This window comes from Channa argus, chromosome 16 (assembly GCF_033026475.1).
Source record: "Channa argus isolate prfri chromosome 16, Channa argus male v1.0, whole genome shotgun sequence".
Classification (NCBI taxonomy): domain Eukaryota; kingdom Metazoa; phylum Chordata; class Actinopteri; order Anabantiformes; family Channidae; genus Channa; species Channa argus.
This window is the reverse complement of record NC_090212.1, coordinates 20,251,902-20,269,375: the sequence shown is the minus strand read 5'-3', so window position 1 is coordinate 20,269,375 and position 17,474 is coordinate 20,251,902. Positions and strand designations below refer to the sequence as shown.

General features: G+C 41.2%; 1 protein-coding gene and 2 non-coding genes across 5 annotated transcripts; 2 read left to right on the top strand and 1 right to left on the bottom strand.

Moving 5' to 3' along the window:
• Positions 1 to 424: 424 nt before the first annotated feature.
• Positions 425 to 9,784, bottom strand: LOC137101736 (tumor necrosis factor alpha-induced protein 2-like). 3 transcript variants are annotated; one of them, XM_067480505.1, is made up of 12 exons: positions 9,639 to 9,784; positions 5,835 to 6,074; positions 4,214 to 4,862; positions 3,620 to 3,731; positions 3,405 to 3,527; positions 2,961 to 3,055; positions 2,777 to 2,869; positions 2,561 to 2,687; positions 2,176 to 2,295; positions 1,669 to 1,824; positions 1,262 to 1,383; positions 425 to 929 (listed from the first exon to the last, which is right to left on the bottom strand). In XM_067480505.1, exons 1-12 carry the CDS (start codon positions 9,685 to 9,687, stop codon positions 779 to 781), a joined length of 2,037 nt encoding a protein of 678 aa, XP_067336606.1. In that variant the 5' UTR covers positions 9,688 to 9,784; the 3' UTR covers positions 425 to 778. The 3 variants fall into 3 exon arrangements, with proteins under 3 accessions (XP_067336606.1, XP_067336607.1, XP_067336608.1); XM_067480506.1 differs by having other exon boundaries at positions 4,214 to 4,859; XM_067480507.1 differs by lacking the exon at positions 9,639 to 9,784 and adding an exon at positions 7,404 to 7,548.
• A 3,849-nt stretch (positions 9,785 to 13,633) lies between these two features.
• Positions 13,634 to 13,839, top strand: LOC137101986 (small nucleolar RNA U3). Its single transcript, XR_010911144.1, has one exon. It is a non-coding gene; the product is annotated as a small nucleolar RNA U3 (small nucleolar RNA).
• A 1,329-nt stretch (positions 13,840 to 15,168) lies between these two features.
• LOC137102010 (small nucleolar RNA U3) lies at positions 15,169 to 15,374 on the top strand. Its single transcript, XR_010911167.1, has one exon. It is a non-coding gene; the product is annotated as a small nucleolar RNA U3 (small nucleolar RNA).
• Positions 15,375 to 17,474: the final 2,100 nt, after the last annotated feature.

Below are 17,474 nucleotides of genomic sequence, written 5' to 3'. Positions count from 1 at the left end.
ATACTGTTACCGAGGAAGTGTCAGCGAAGCCCCGACCATTGATGTCCCTCAGATTCTTTACGAGCCACGATTTTGTTTTTGGCTGAATGACTCAAGAGATGTCTGTGTTTTTCATCAGTGGTTTTAATACTTCACTGCTCTGCTATGCTTTTCTGCCGTCTGCTACGCTACAATACGAGGCTCCAAAACTGACGAATCGAGCGGAAATAGTGGAAATTCTCCAAATAGTTACGTTTTTATTGAATTTTACCCTTTGGTGATTAGCGTGAATGTTTCATGCCGTGAGCATCAAACATTAGGTTGATGAGTCATGGATGAAGGGTTTTCTTCTACATAATAATAAGCCACTGATTGAAATGTGCAGTAAATGCAGAAACGTGGTAAATATAGTTTCATATTTCTATAAAATAACAGTCAAATCGCGCAGGTTTCATGGATTTTATTCATAAGTTAAACATACATTTACATTGTCTGTACATAGGATGTGAGAGAAGACGTAGAAAAGGAAGCTTGAGGTCTCCTTCTATTGCACATGGGTGAGAAGACATACGGACGAACAACAAGCTATTCACAGTAATAATTATTTGAAAGAAAAAATACTTTGTCCAAATACTGACCGGATCCTTATTTCCTCAAAACACAAACAAACCTGCGACAATATTTAACAGTCCCGAGGGCGAAGGGTTTCTCATACATGCAGTACAATCATGTCTTTATCTTACAGTCAGTCTGAACAATCTTCACACAGGGATACTGCAGTGTTCAACTATGATACGTGTCATTTGACCTGAACGTTGGAGAAAAACAGCTGAGTGTTCTCCACATTGCTATGGGCCACCAGCATGTCTGACAGAGTCTCCTTGACTATTTTCCTGTCCGCCCTGGTGAAGTTGGTCTTGAGCTTGAGCAGGGCCGAAACATGCTTTTCACTGTGGGCGACAGAAGGTAAGAAATGGTTACAGGATGACTATAGCAGCACAGGCATGTTCAGTTCCCCATCCTCCCTGCAAACTGTCTTGTCCTGTCCTGCGTCATACAAAAATACATCTTAAGTCTACTAGTTCCAGCATGTACCCTGTAAAACCACAATTAGTCAGAGCCAGACTTGCTGTTTCCCAGTTGTTCCCAGTCTTTGCAGGAATGTATTCATAGTAACATATCAATGTCATCCCAGTGCCCGGGAAACATGCAACACATTCGGTGCCTTGATCAATTCATGTCCTGTTGTTACATTTTTCTGCAGTTAGAGTGCAAAGGTTACCTGAGGTCAGGAAAAGCACTTCCCATCGTGATTATTTGCACCTGAATGGCTGGCAGGTCTTGGAGTTTCAACAATTCTGCAATCTTAATCAGGATGTCCTTCAGCCATTCCTCCTTTGATCCCTGGGAAGACAGAATCGCTGAGTCAGATTCCTGACATACTTCTCGACACGTGTTTTATGGGTAATTTTATCTTTAGTGGTCACTGTGGTGGAGTTTTTTCCAACGGATTTTCCTTGAATGGAGCTTGTCAGTTGCTTGCTCACACTTAGTTTTTATACTCCTCACTGTGTGTTATTTACTATATGTATATTCTGTATATAAATGCATAATAAGCACAAATACATAGTTCATATGTTGTGCGTATCATATTAAACAAATATTAGTCAAACTGAAATCATTTCTCACCATTCTGCTGAATAAATGGTCCAAATGCTTTGCATTGTCTTTCACCGTGATGTGGGCCTGGACCTGCTGTTCTCGGTCCTTCAGCTTGATTTGGCCTTTCATGAGCCTCTTCACATATTCTGTCGTCACCTCTTGATGAAACTGGCCAATCAGCTCCTGAATCCAATCAGCAAGTCAGTTACAATTACAAATACACAAGGGATTTTGAAAAAGAAACTCATTCTGAACCTCTAAAAATAAAATTCCACTTGATTTAACCAAATGAATGTAAAGGACAATACGAACACTTTGGTCCGTTTAGATAATTATCTTGAGTGGAAAAAAAAAAAATCAAATCCGCAACTAAATCATTTCATTTTCGCGAGGTTCAGTAATGCGATTCACACTACAAGTCAAAGTGTAATGTAATGTAAAAGAAATGGAGTGGAATGGAAAATATAACAATGTAGGAAGGGGGATAAATTAATGCTGAATAATGCAGTGTGTTCCCTGCTTTCTTGACTCTACCTGTTGACAGGGCTCAGTCAAACCCTGAAGATCCTCGAGCTCTGCTTCGATGCTGACCAGCAGATTCTCAAACACGCTCCTTTTCAGCCATTCGTAGGTTCCCAGCTTGCGGTAGTGCGGCTGCGCAGGGAGTAAAAACACGATGCATATTACATTGAAGATATTTTTCCAATTGTCCTAATTTAAAAAAACTAATCAACACAGCAACCAGCTGCTAGAGCCTGAGCAGAGGCCAGCCCCCCTGTCAGCTGCTGTCAGATAAAGTCCTTCACGTAAATCTTTCATGTTGTCAGTGTAGATGAGAAATTGTAAGATAAATGTTTGGTTCATCATCATGTAACATAACATATTTACAAAACTGAGAGAAAAGCCTTCAGAAACTCACCCTGAGGTTTTCGTGCACGGGGCTCAACAAATACGTGTGAGCGGACTTTTTCATTTCGCTCAGAATATTCAAACACTCTCCCTGCACGTCGGCCGGGAACAGATCGCTCTTTTCAAGCAGGAAGTCGCTGCAGATACACCACAGAGGCTGCGTTAGCTCACGGTGAAATACTGAAGCTGTTATGTTTGAGAATCAGACCAAGTGTCAGGCACCAACCTGAACTGTCGGACGGAAGCCATGTTAGCCTTGATGTAGGCCCTGCTGTTTGGCCTGCTTTGCTTCATGATGTTGTCCTGGAAGCTCCTGTACCTGGAGGAGTTTGTGTTGGAAAGAAACCAGTTAGTCTCTGAAGCTAAAATACTTGTTTTTACATGTTACTATTGTGGAGTAATCCTGTTACCTCTCCATTAAATCAGTCAGGTGGCTTGTTATGATCTGGGCCTTGTGCAGGCCTCCAACCACTTTTCCAGAAGAAGTCACCATCCCATTGATAACCTAAAACAGCATTTCAAAATAAATGGAAGTACTGGGAGAAAGCATTTCTCTAAAAAACAGATCCTGCATGTTCCTGCACAACCCAAACCCTTGATCCGACAGTGAATCACTTTCTGTAATCCGTTTTTAAAATCCCGTCCTCATTGACTAGTCTTCTCCTCAATGCTTGAACAGTGTATTTTTAAGTTTGTTGACATGTAAAAGACAGTGAATGATTTTCTATTTCTGATATGGCTCATGCTCTTTGCCTCTCAAGTGACACGTAACCCACAGTTCTTCACATTGTCATATTCAGTCAGCAAAGGAGCTTCACTTAGAAGTGAAGCACAGTGTTGCACTGCTACAGTACCTGAATGATGTCGTAGGCCACAGGACTGATGTAGCAGCCGTCCTCCATTTTTGGGCTCTCTCCACCGTTCCACCTTTGCTCTGCTAATTCCAGGACGCGGCCAATGTAAGTCATCACCTCGGCCTGGACACAAATCCACATGCACACTGGTTACCAGACCCAACTCGTTGTACTAGAAAATGTACGTAGTATGTTCAGAAGCCACTGGATGTTACCTGTCTGTTGTTTAAGTACTGTTCTTCCAGAGGTTCAAGTAACTCTTCAGACAGCAGCTTTCCCAGCGACTCAGCATGGACCTCACTTGCCAGCTCCTGCTTTTGAAGGATTCTGAAACAGACAGCAGAAATCACAGCTTTCATTAACACTTTGAGATGTAGTTGTACACATCGTCTTTATGAGGCCTTGTCCTCTCCTTCCCCCCAACGCTTGTTTCATACTTGTTTACTTAAGTTTGGAAAATTCCCACCCAAGGACATGTAGCAACTTGATTTCGGTTAAAGGCATGTGCTGCTGGTTTGAGATCAACAGGGTGTGACTGGATAAAAACAACTTAAGGAAAATCGTGTCACACTGTCATTGTTCCATGGGATGTTGGTCGCCCTGCCTCTAACGGATTTCTACACTTTAAAGTTATGCAACTTATAGGACATGTCACTCTGAGCGAGTGGTTGTTCCACGTTTGGTCAATCGATTTCACAATAATAAAATAAGAACTGATTCAAAGTCACAACGGACCTAAACCCTGTCACAGGGTCGGCTACTACAGTGCAAAGACACATCAGCACAGGGCAGAAATCCTCCTGACTTACTCTGGATAATACTCGTGCACCCAGCGTAGGAGGAAAGTGCAGTCCCTGTCCTCCAGACCAAAGTCTGCGATCTTTGTGAGCCTGGCACTGAAGATTTGATGATACATCCTGGCGTAAACATTGCAGATGTCGATATGTGCTGGGTAGGACAGCTTCACCACGTCCACCACCCACAGCAGGTCCTCCTTCAGCTGCCTGCCCATGCTGTTGACATCTACCTGGAGGGACGACTGTGACGCCTGGTCGGCAGGGGGTGTCGGGGGGTTGTCCATACGGTCTTTCACTAAGTCGCTGAGTGTTGCATCGTGGAGCTCCTTCCAGTTGCCGGGCCTCCAGGCTGGCGGTGTCTGGCCTCTCTGTTTCCACACCTGGTCCCGCTCCTCCTCCTGGTACAAGGCATCCACAGCCGATTTCAGAGTGTCACTGCTGACCCCCAGGCTCACAGACAGACTCTGCTGTAGAATCTGCACTACGACCTCTTTGAACTCGTTGTAGTCTGCAGAAAGTTGGTCTACTTCCTCCTTGTGAGCTTCGAGTGCCTCCACTTCCATTATCTTCTGGAACAGGAGCTCTTCTCTCTCTATAAGCAGCTGGCTGGCCTCAAATAGACGGAGTTCCTCAAGGTGTTTCTCAAATGTGGGGGTCACTGCTGGAGAAAAGGGAAGATCAGGCCTCTTTTCAAACTGCTGCAGACCTTGTTTACTATAAAAAAGCTTCCACAGACGTAACATTTAATGATAATTTATTATAAGGGCTTAAAAAAACTCTTCGTAAACACCATTTCTTTGTAGACCAATTGTAGGCAGCGTCTAAAAACCTTTGACTGAGATATTGTACTTGTAGATATTATGTTTCTGAATATGTTTGGGTTTTATTCTGAGGACATTACATTCAAGTCTAATGCTTTTTGATCAGGTCAGATTAATACATTATATCTTTGTTATTTAAGCAGGAAACTGTTCCCATAGTGTAGCATTTTTTCATATTTTTATATTTTTTCAATCTGTTATTGACATAAAATATTGGAAAAACACTTCTTTTGCTACCACAGCTCTCACGACTCTCTATTATTAATTTAAGAATCTAAGAATCTCTTCCTGCAGATCGTTTCAAGCCCCCCACGTAGTTGTAATAACAGTCACGTCAGGGGACCAACGTTTCAGCTTGTGTTTCTAGAAGACTTTCATTGTGCTTCGAACCATTGTCCTGCAGTAGAAGCTAAACTCCTTAAGTTTCCTTTTCTCGGCAGGCTGCATGACATCCAGTCTTTTTTCTCTCCGACAGTGCACCGTGTCCTGGGAAAAAATACTACTACTACTACTACAACTAATATCAGTATTTTGCAATTTTTTAATTTGAAATCTGTCATTTAAAAAAAAGCTTATCTTAAAGCCTATTTGCTGCAGTTTGTTTTCTATGTTTTCACAAAATCCACTCATTGTGCCTTTGTACTGTGCTAGTCCTTCTTCAGACTGTGATAACTGCACTGTTTCTGTTACACAGGTCCCAAAACAACTTTAATGCACACCAGCCAATAAAGAACAGCAGATCCAAGCTGTGTGTGCCTACTTTGTGAAAATGATGGTGAAACTAACAAGCGATGTTTTTTTTCATGTCTCACCATTTTCGGGCTCCTCGTCACTGAGCGACTGGGCTTCATCAGACGTGGGGGAGGCGCTGTTGACGCTGGCTGAGGCCTGACGCCCGGAGCCTCTTTTCAGTAACCTCTGGAGCCACCTTCCACGTTGTTCCGACAGGAAGTTGAGCCTTAAGCGCTCTGGTACTGACGAGTCCGAGCGGATCCGCATCCCTAACCAGGTGTAGAAACCAGCCCAACAATCTGACAAGGGTTCTGTTAAATCTGTGGAGGCAGAATAACATCAAATGGCTGAAAATCAAAACTTGTGTTTTTTGAATTTTGGCTAATATGTATCACTTGCTCCCAATTTGTATGTTTGGATTAGCTTTTTATCCACTTTGATTTCTGCATTCATAATTAATGTCTGGTAAATTTGAACAGAAAGTTGAAAATTCAGCTAAAGGTGCTGTTGCGTTGTTTCTCATCAGAAAGGCTCCTTTAGTTCAGACTAACTGGTGACCAACACATTCTTTGCTAAAGCAGACGTAACCGCATAAAGGAGGTTTTCACTCAACTAGAAATAGTTATACCTGCAAAAAAAAAAGCAAGTATTTCAAGTAGAAATACATCTTTGTAAAAGAGGGCTGTTGTAAAAGTCGAAGTACAGATTCAACTTTGTTTACTTCAAGTAGAAATTATTTTGAAAAATGCTCTAAAGTGTAACTGTTGCATAAAAGTAAACCATCCATTCATTATTTGTAACTACTTATTTGGTTACAGATAGAGGGTCTAGAGCTTATCCCAGAGAAAACATGCATGGCTTTGGACTGTGGCAGGACCGGGAGGAAACCCACACGAGCACGGGCCAAACATGCCAAACCCACAGCCACCCACAGGATTCCAACAATATAAAAATAATAGAGAGAGAAAGAATTTATATTTCACCCCCTGGCCACCCTGTACGACTGCTCCTGGCTGTATGCACACAGATTCTTACACACACACACACACACACACACACACACACGAATGCACTGGAAGTACACGCTGCATCCAAAAAACTAAGTCATTGCAGGGAAGCAAGGTACTGAGTCTTTGAGCCAGTTGGTCACAACGGGTGAAGCCTGTCTGATTGAATCAAGTCCACTTACCACTGAACAGCACCTTTGGAATAACAATGAGCTAAATGACTGAGAATCTTTACAGATAACCTGCTTAAACATTAGCCAACAAAGCAGAACGGCTCCCAACACAACCTTCTGTCTCCTTATCAAAATAAACCCCAGAATAAGACATTTCAGTGATTACAACTGTTTTTAATCAACCAATGAAAGTAAAATAAAAATGAAACTGCACAATTGTACAAGAGATCCACCAGCGGCTTAGTCTCTACTTTAATCACTATTTTCATTGCAGCAGACCATATGTATAAGTGGCAGAACATGGAGCAAACGTATGAAAATATTCGTCAATAGTCGTGATTAACCATATGAGCCGAAAGAAAAACAATTTTACGAACATTTTATGAATGTACACATTTGCTACAATGTGTAAAACCTTTCTCAGAGCTGATACAGCTCACAAAAATTGTGTTTCACAGCTGTTACTCACCTTAAGTGCTCTGCCACAAACAGTACTGCTGCTGTTTCTGTGATGGGCTTTATACATCAGCCACAGGCCCCTCCTCCTTTTAAATGGTAGGAATATAATCCCCCGAGGCAATGGAAAGTCCAAACCCACACAGACATACACACACACACCCATGCTGGACTTTTTTTGGACACATACACGCTTAGGAAACATCCCTCCCTCCTCTTTGCTTTAAGTGGTTTAAGTGCAATATCTCAACCAGGATGTCAGGCTGTGTTATGAAATTTTGTACAGACCTCAACTATTAATATATCAACAGTCCTACTTCTGCATTGAGCCAATGGCCAACTTTGTGTTGTAAGATACATCCTATCTCATTTCAGATAAGATATTCATACAGTTATGTTTTCATATGTGCAGAGCTACAGTTTAAGAATATGTTCGTTATAGATCATTTACTTGGTTTTCACTTCTTTCACTTATTCAGCATCAGACAAATACCCATTTCCTCTTCCTAAAATGAAATGTGAAAGTGCCCTTTTTGTGCCACCAACAGTCCAAAACCCAAATATCTCATCCATATCCTAAGTCTTTAAATTCTCATTTATATTAATGGAGTTATAATTGTTGTAATCCTGAAAAGATGATCCGAATAAGTGAACCTTTGGGTTTAATACCCTCCTGCGGCACCAAGAACCTCATAAAAGTCGGACATGCACAACATTCAGGAAGGAGTTTGGTCATTCTCGGCTTTTTTGAACTCCCTCCTCAGTGACCATCGACCTTCAGTCCTCAACAGGACAAAAGCAGCATTTGGCAAACTGTGGACCATGTCTGGATAACAAAAAATGGAACTGGTGTGACACTGCGGCAATGTAAAACCCGCTGACATAGGGACGCTGTCGTACACGTCTTCTGTCTTATCTCCATTGATCTTAATCACAGTCACTTTCTCACCTCAACCAAGAACCATAACCGTAACCGTAGCTGTGGCAGGTCTGAAAAGGACCACGTGTTTCGGGAGACAGGGACAAGTAAACCGTGTTGTTGTTCGCTTACAGGGGAAATAATAAAAGAGCCTGTTTCCTGCTTTTGTTGTTGATATGCGTTTGCTGAACCCTCTCTGCCCGAAATAACAACAAATATTCTTTGTAGGAAATGTAACAGAAGCTAGATTACATTAGATCAACATACTGAGGAAGTGCTAATTGAGTTATGTGTGTCTTTGTCCAGCCGTGCAACAATGGGAGTCGTGTGCAAGTTGATAACTTGTCTGTGTCTGCTCTGATGGTGATTACGCTGTATTTTAGCACCTTAACTTTCTCATTAGCTTTCATCGGGCTGTAGTTGTCCATATTTAAGGAGGTGTTTTTGCAGGTAAAGTAGCCTGTACAAACACATCAGATGTCCAACTTGGATAAATACCACACGTGTATTGATGTTAGGCCCCTTTCTGCAACCTTCCCTTTAACTCTGACATAATCCATCACGTCTGTCATCGCACAAAACACTGAATGTAGATGGTTGCAGTTCCTACACCATTAAAACTTTCCACCTTTACTTTAGTAATGTTGTCAACAGCTTCTAAAATATCAGTGAAGATTCTCAGTCATCCAGGTTTGGTTCTCCGAACATGAAATCGTGAACCTCTTTCTTTTGGGTTGAATACACTTCACTTCTTATCCAAGACGAAGTCGTCAGTCTTCAGACTTAGAAACGTTTTGCTGCAGAGAGCTTATAAAACCCTTTAATTGGCCATTTTGATTGTAAAACAATGGGATTTGTCCATCTATGTTTTACCGTCTGTTGTATTAGTGGCTTGAGAGGCCATTGATGATTGAAATGTGGAAACTTTGCACGTTTCTGAAAGGAGATAAACTGTGTGTGGTTTGTAAAATCTCAATATGAGACATTCAATTCATTTTTACATGCACATAATATGTTGCATGACGGGCACATTACAAACTAATGCTTTTTCTCAGTATTTCTTACATAATTTGAACTGGTGCTTCTCCAAATTAAACCTCTTTATATATTTTACACTTTCATGCTTGTATGAGGCAGAAGATTATATTTCATCTAAACTTAATTAGAATTAATGTTTATATTTGTTCTACACATTGAAGCACAGTAACATACAAAGCACTGAGGCTACACACTTTACATGCATGTTTTTTGTTGCTCTGGGTATCGTTTAGCAGTTGAAATGTGTAAAACATCTTTTTGTGCTCAGTATAACATATAAAGTTCTTTTACCTTTTGACCTGCACCTGCAGGGGAAGCAGCCATGAAGTGCCGAGGACATCGCTCCGGATGGCAGCAACACTCACTGGTGTGTAAAGCCAATTTGTGTCTGCAGCACGTACATTAAATACTGAACCACGGTTAAGAGGTTAAGATTTAAATGACATTTGAAGTCAGGATGTTGGTTAAGTCACACTGTGAGAAACGTTGCCCTGCTTTCCATTTACACACCTATTCGCATTTCCTCTGAGAGTTTTTCACCTAGAATGTGAGAGCAAATGCAAGCATGTTTTTTTTTTTAGGAGCATATGCACAGTTCACAAATGTCACCCAGTTTGTCACACGGGGAGTCGGGGGGGGGGGGGGGGGTCTTTTCAGTAAGTCCACGTTGTTAACACACACAATCATTTACAATTTAGCTACAGTGTGTAAGAGTTTAATTTAAACCAGAAGACATCATCATTTTCATTTCATAAAAAAAAGTCTGAACAGCTAATCAATAAAATGTTTAGACACGATTTCAAAGATTTTTACGAACCTGAAAATAATTATTATCACCAACTGCCCCCCAAAATAAATCCTGGCAGAGCCGGTTTTCACTTCCTTCGAAAACAAAGAAGTCCGCGTTGAGTTCAGGTTTAAATCGGTGTCCTCTGCTCTGGCCAAAAGATTTCATTTATATACAGTAATCAAAGTGTCACACAACTCACAGATTTATAAATAATCAGTGTGGTTTCTGGAACGTCACTAACTGAACATGCGGCTGGCCTGAAATTAGAGCTGTTACTTCCTTTAACAGGTGCAATTAAACACCAACCTGTCATACATAGCTGATCTGCACATTTGTTCTCGTCTCAAAATGAGGCTTCCAAAGCATTAAGGTGTCAGAAAATGTGTCACATTAAACTTACTCCAGGATACAGCTTCACGTTATTAAAATGTGAGTCTAGGATTTTCAACAACAGACATAAACTCACCAAAAGAAACACATAAATAAAAAGGAATAAAGAGAAAATATATAGGAAAAAATGTCAGGGGGTTGATAGGTAATGCCAGCAGGAAGGAAGTGAAAAGGACACGGGCAGAGTTTCTGGGACTAGTTCTGGCTGGTCCACCTGTAGGATCCAGTGGACCAGCTGCTGTGGACAATGCTGACAGGACATTCACAAGTTGCTATTTAATGTCTGGGACAGGACAGGAGGAGAGGACAGACATTCAGGCTACGAGTATGTTTGCATAAACTTTGCAGAAATATGTGGTTAATTGTGGACCAAGTGTGTTCAGACAGCCATTTATTTTGGTGTTGGAGTTTGCGTTTAGTGTTAATTTGTAACATTATGCACATTCAGTTGTTTGTAAAAAAAGCTGTTAGGAAAATACATTTGAATAAGTAAGAAAAAGATAAAATAGCAGCACGGTTTCTGTTTACTGACGTGTTCAGGCAGGTGAAGGCCAAAAGTCTTAGGAAACTGGACAGTAGCCTGTTGTGGGCTTTTTTAGTTTTTGGTCGGCTAAAGACTTTGAACGCATCATTGCTGAAAGTGAAAAAGTGGGTGATCAGAGGGCTTTAAATGTTGCTGCCTCTCAGTCTAAAGCCCCAGTACATCTGTCACCGTTGGCAGCTGCTTTCACATAAAACGAACTGAAAGTCCGTGGAATTCTATTCTTGTTCCAAAATCCATGTTGCTAAAAAGATGAATGGCAGAGGTTTGTTACTGCAGGTTCTCCATTTCTGCACTAACATATACAGGTACACAGAAAATATATATAAATATAACAACAGAAACACAAGTGTTGGACTGTAATCTCGTGCCCTCGACATTGTTTACTGCCCCCTGAGCACAGATCAGACCCTGCTGTAAGGCTGGAATCTTCACCTATAGAGCAGAGCTGATTAAGTCATTTGTTTGGAGGTTTGGATTTGATTGAAACAGTCAGGAGCTGCTAGTGACCAATGACTGGCTTCACCGTGGGAGTGAGGGTTAAGGGCCACACTGGTGCCGGTGGGCGAGCAGATGCACTTATCCCCCCCCAGACCTAAACATTCTTGTTGCTCTAAAACTTTGTTGTGTTTCTAAGCGTTTGGTGATAAGATCAAACCCCTTTTATTTCTGTCGTCTGTAGCTACACTCAGAATGGGATTAGCAATGTTGCATTCAGAATCACGGCAGCCGTGTGCAAAGTTCAAAAGTGAACCTATCAGTATGTCAGCAGCTCACATATTGACAGGCTTTATTTGATTTCTTTAGCTGCATGTGGGACGACATCACCTCCCCTTCAGCTCCTCTCAGTCAGTTGCTTACCGGCTTTTTAGACATTTCCGTGGCTGAGGCATTGAAAAGCCCTGTAAAAGCAACTAGGCAGCAGTTGAAATGAGACTAGGAGGGACTTTGGTTTCGTGAGGGGGGGGATTAGATACTTAAACTGTTTCGTCACTGACAAAATCCAAAAGAAATGATGCCCTGTTTCATGAGGTTTGAATGGGCTCTTTTTGTTTGGGAGCAAAGTCACTGCGGTGACTGTGCGACTTACAAAAAACCTCACTCAGCTTTCTGAGGATGATGGTGTTTAATGTGTGAGAGTGTGTAGCAGAAAGCACTCGGAAAGAAACCACTGCGACTACTCACAGCCCCCAGCGTGAGATCAGCAGGTTACCCAGCTCTTGTGGGTCATAACCTGGGTTTTTGGATATCACGGCCTTGGCTCAAGTTCACCAGGCTGACAAACGTGCAAATGTCTTTGTCTCTAATTTCTATGCAAAAGCATCTCCTTCTGAAAAAGCACTAAAAGCAAGGGGGAAGTTTGCATTTGCTTTTGGATTACAGGGGGTTTTGTAAAACCATTTCACTCCACAATGTCACAAAAACTGCCTTGGCCAATTTGACAAAGAACCATTTTGTTGCCACATAAAACAGCCTTTGAAATCGTAGCAAGAGAAATGAATAGTGAAAGTATCGTGTGCAACAGTAGCTGCACAAACTTGTATCAGCGCCTACACGAAAAGACAGAAGAAACAAGAACTGGCAAACACCACAATAACCACTGTTACAAGAAGTGGAAATTTACATAATCCATTTTGTAAAACCTGAATTTATAGGAAATAAGTTACAGTACATAATATCTGCTGCTGCCACATCCAGGTGTTTTCAGGGTTACAGGTATTGATCAGGCTGCTGAATAGCAAGGAGGTCACATGAGTAAAAGCACTTGTCTGTCAAATAAGACAAGATAAGTGAAACAGGTCCTTAGAAGCAGAACGGTACTTTCAGGGATTATTTCTTTAGTTGCGGAATTTTTTTTGTTGTCTTTTCAGCTGATCCCATGAGTTCAGGGTCACCACAGCAGGTCATTGTCCGCCTGTTGGTTTGGTACAGTTTTTATGCCGGATCCCTTCCTCACGCAACCCTCCCCAATTCCTACCAGGCTTGGACCGGCACTGCACAGCTGGGGAGGGGAATGGGCTGTTAGGGGCTGCGTAAAAAGAAAAAACAAAGTGTTTTATGGAGAGTTTGGACCCATTGCCCACAGTGAAGAGTTAAGATGACTGTTCTCCACTGATGAAGACTGGTCAGTGTCTCGGTGTCAGACACAGCAGAAAACATGGTCTGTGTGGTGTTTTCGTTTTTTAGGTGGTTTCAGTTTACTTCTAGTTTCAGACCCATAGTAGTACTGACACAGATGTATAGTTTCTTGCTCTCCAACGAGGCTTTTACAAAGCTAAAGTTGTGTAAAGAGCCGTAAACCTACAGTTTAGGTTTTTCTGCCAGCACATTAAATTGTATTGTATATAATAATACAATCATATTCATTTATGATGATATTGATGTATATCAGCTTTGGTCAGTGCTTAAAAGTTGCCAATCAGAGTTTGGGTCCCCAGGACACAACTCTGGCTCTGCCCATGCAGGTTAAGCTGTGATTGCAGTATTTGTGGACAACATGAGTTCACCAGGAGTCAAAGTGCTCGTCTCCAGACATAAGATCCTGGGAGACGTCCAGACCAGACTAAGACTGTACTTTCAGGGATCATTTCTTTAGTTGTTGACTTGAGAAATGTGTTTCTAGAGAGTTTGGTCTCGCTGCCCACGATGAAGAGTTAAGATGTTTCCTTCAGAGCAGGAAACTGGTGGAAGATTCTGTTTGTCCTCCACTGTTGAAGACTGGTCAGTGTCTGTGAGTCAGATGCTGATGGAGGAAACATGGTCTGAGTGGACAGTTCATGTACTTTGTAAAAGGTAACAGAACATAATCAGCTTTAACATCAACACCATATGATGATTATAATTATATAATATAAGTTGTGTTAACAATTCTATAGAAGAGTAACAAGTGGCAGCATCCAGAATAAGTACGGTATTTATTATTCAAAAGTTAATATTTCAGCCTTAATGAATGAAGGAGGAAACATGGTCTGAGTGGACGTTTTATTTAGTAACTAAAATAAAGATTTTATTTAAATGACATGCTGACTAACTACATGCTTAAGTTATTTGTTGTCTTTAAAAAATAAAAATTGGACGATCAAATCTTTGGGTCTGATTTCAGAGATGCAGCTCACCATGACTCTGTTGGCTGGTTTGACTGACTCGTCTTCTCACATCTGCAGTTTGTCTGCCTGAACTGTCCCTTTTTGATGTCTGATTTGAGAGGCTGTGTCTGTCCTTTTTTAGACAACTTGTCCATGGATTAATGTAAATACTGGAGGTAATTAAATAAATTCTCATCATTATTTCCGAGGAAATTGATCTGCTGACCCCGTCTTTTATATCCATCAACACAGAAGCACCTTTGTTTCCTACTTCCACAATTACAAAGGGGAAGCTCTGATATCTTTTAACATTTAAATAGAAATTAAAACAAGGATGTTGGTCAACAGTCTTTACTTTGGAGTTTTTCTCCTTTCAAAATAAAGTCATGCATGTTTTCCTTTCACAAACCTGCCTGCGTCCCTAGAAAGTGACCAGTGGTGTTCGGGGAAGCCCCACTTTCTTTACCTCATCTGACCTTGGGTGGTACCGAGCTGCCTGGCTCATCAGTGCTTCCTGGATCATTTCTTTGTAAAAGGTGATATTAATCTAAGTGTCCTCTTCATTCTCTGTTAAACTGGTTTGCAATGATTATTAATTAATGAAATGTTTTATATTTTCAACCAAAATATGCAGTACAAACTACTGCTATGCATTTGAGAAATGTGACGTGTATCAAATTGTTTTGTTGATGCACATTGTGTTTTTCTGTCTTCATGTGGTTTGTACCTGTTTCCAACAAATATGCAACATCATGTAATTTGACGAATAACAATCACTACAAATAGTCAACTGGGAAACAAAAATAGGACAAAAATGCAGTCGTGGTTGCAAGGACCAACTTTCTCCTGCAGATATCGTTACCTGAAGTCTGAAGTTAATGTTCAGTTCACACCTACACACCTGCTGGAAATCTCAGAGTACTACTGAAGTACTGAAAAAAAACAATGAAGCTCATCCTGAGTCAAAGTGCTCGTCTCCAGACATAAGATCCTGGGAGACGTCCAGACCAGACTAAGACTGTACTTTCAGGGATCATTTCTTTAGTTGTTGGCTTGAGAAATGTGTTTCTAGAGAGTTTGGTCTCGCTGCCCACGATGAAGAGTTAAGATGTTTCCTTCAGAGCAGGAAACTGGTGGAAGACTCTGTTTGTCCTCCACTGTTGAAGACTGGTCAGTGTCTGTGAGTCAGATGCTGATGGAGGAAACATGGTCTGAGTGGACAGTTGTGAAGCTTTTCTTGAAAGTGAAATCAAATAACTGTTGGAAATTGCAGCACAATGAATAGCAGCTACACAAATATGCTTCTTTGTCCAGAAATGCTAATTTCAGAAACTATCTAGTCAATAATTCACCATCACATCATTTAAAGGATAACAGAAGGTCTTTTCTGTACGTAAATGCAGATAAAATGTCAACACCACGTCACAAATGAGAACCATAGTCTGTTAGATAACACTATAACTTAGATTTTACAGTGACAGAATATAGATTGAAAAGTCAGTAACATTTTAATGTAGATTAAACCTGCTGTTTAAAACTTATTCATTATTTACATGTGACAGTTAAGTGCATTTCATAAAAAGTGTCCCATCAACATTAGTGCCTATTTCCTGTAAAGGTTTAGATTCTGACAGTGTGCAAATGTCTCCACTGGCCAACATGGTTTCTATTCCAGTTTGAGCTCTTGTGCAAATTTGAGCAACATTTTCTGTCACAGCTTAGTTGTTTTTCTCAATTTCCTCATATGGTTCACATTTCTGAAAGCCTCCAGTCTTTCTTCACCAAATGAAAGCATCTCAAACCGAGATAGAAAGGGCAGCGAGGAAAGACAAAGATTCCTTGTCTTCCTCCAGTGCAACATGCCTGTGAAAAGAATCACTGTGTGAATATTACAGCCGATGGACGGAACGATTTCCCAGTGGAAACCCTGCCAAGCTTCAAAAAGCCCCTAGAACTGCAGCTAATGTTTTGCTTTTTCTCTGTTAATATAAGACAATTACTTTCAAAATAAAAGTCAATAAAGATGGACACGTCTTTTGTGTCACTTTGAACAGACAAAACAGGAGCACAACCTTGGATGATGATGGCGAAAACCGGTGGGATGGTTTTTGAGGGTTTGAACACTTGGTTTTTACAAACAACCCAAAATAATAATTTGCATATTGAGAAAAATCTAAGACTTGAACCTGTTCACATTAGTGGATTTAAAGCTCCGTCTATTGGCGTTGATGTTTTAACGCCTGTCACAAACACTTGGCCACAGGTCGATCCTTCCATTTTGATGCGAATAGTGTGAAGATTGATGGCAACAAACCATTTCTGCAGGGAAGTGAGATAAATTGTGATCCGGTTGCCGTGACGGCAGGTTCAGCCTAAGCTTCTTAGATCTTCCCTCACCATCGGTGGAACTTCTGGACCTCTAAACTTGTAAATACTCCTCCTGACTCCTTGAGTTATCGATCAGCTCTCAGACCTTTAGTCTCACAAGTTGGACTAGACTCACATGGTGTTTTGCCAGTGGTTCAGTTTGGATGGAAATTTGACTCACACACCGTCACAGTGACCCCAGAAAGCCTTCAGATTTCTTCAGTATCTCTGCAGAGAGCTTTAGTTTTCGTGCGGTTTGGCTTCACGGCAGTTCTCATGTCTCAGGCGTGAGATTGTGACTTTTAGGGATCAGTTCTTCAGTTAATCACTTGGAAAATATGTTTTCAAATTTGTTTCATATTACTTTGACTTCAGTCCTGGGGACTGTCCAGTGTTAGTTGAGTAGTTGAGACATCGTAAGTGAGAAAACATCTTCTGAGCGAAGAATAAATCACATGCCAATTTAATCTTTTAAAGTTCCCCCTCAGTCATGTAGGAGTGAATTTGTAGGTTTTTGACACGTACAATGAAAAGACCCAGATGAATTGCTATGATCGTTGGTCCATTTACATATTTCCAGTCCTGACTTTCTCCCCCCCCCCATGATATTTATACAGTTGAGAAATTTCCCAACCTTGCAGTGACCTCACAGGCTTTCAGGTCCAGGCAACTTTGCGGGAACAGGACTCAGATTCCTACCAGTCCATTCATCTCCTGATTGTGAACTCATTCAGTCACAAACCGGAGCATTATTCCTCTTTGTACAACACACACCTTGCTCCTGTCCATTGTTACACAACCTCTGAGCAGAGATAATCTCAGCCGGGTTGATAAAAGCCTGCTCTTATCACGGCTTGTTTTTCTCCATCGATTTCCAACTATTTTTCCAACTTTTCAACTCTCGTGACTCGATGACACAAAGGTGTCCGTGCTCTGTGGGTCCACGTTATTAA

Excerpts from the sequence above, each read along its gene's own strand:
- LOC137101736 (XM_067480505.1), bottom strand. The coding sequence starts at position 9,687 with ATGTCCTCGGCACTTCATGGCTGCTTCCCCTGCAGGTGCAGGTCAAAA. Across the intron at positions 2,296-2,560 it reads CCGTGCACGAAAACCTCAGG|CCGCACTACCGCAAGCTGGG; the intron begins GTGAGTTTCTGA and ends CTCCCTGCGCAG. Across the intron at positions 930-1,261 it reads AGTGCTTTTCCTGACCTCAG|TGAAAAGCATGTTTCGGCCC; the intron begins GTAACCTTTGCA and ends TGTCGCCCACAG.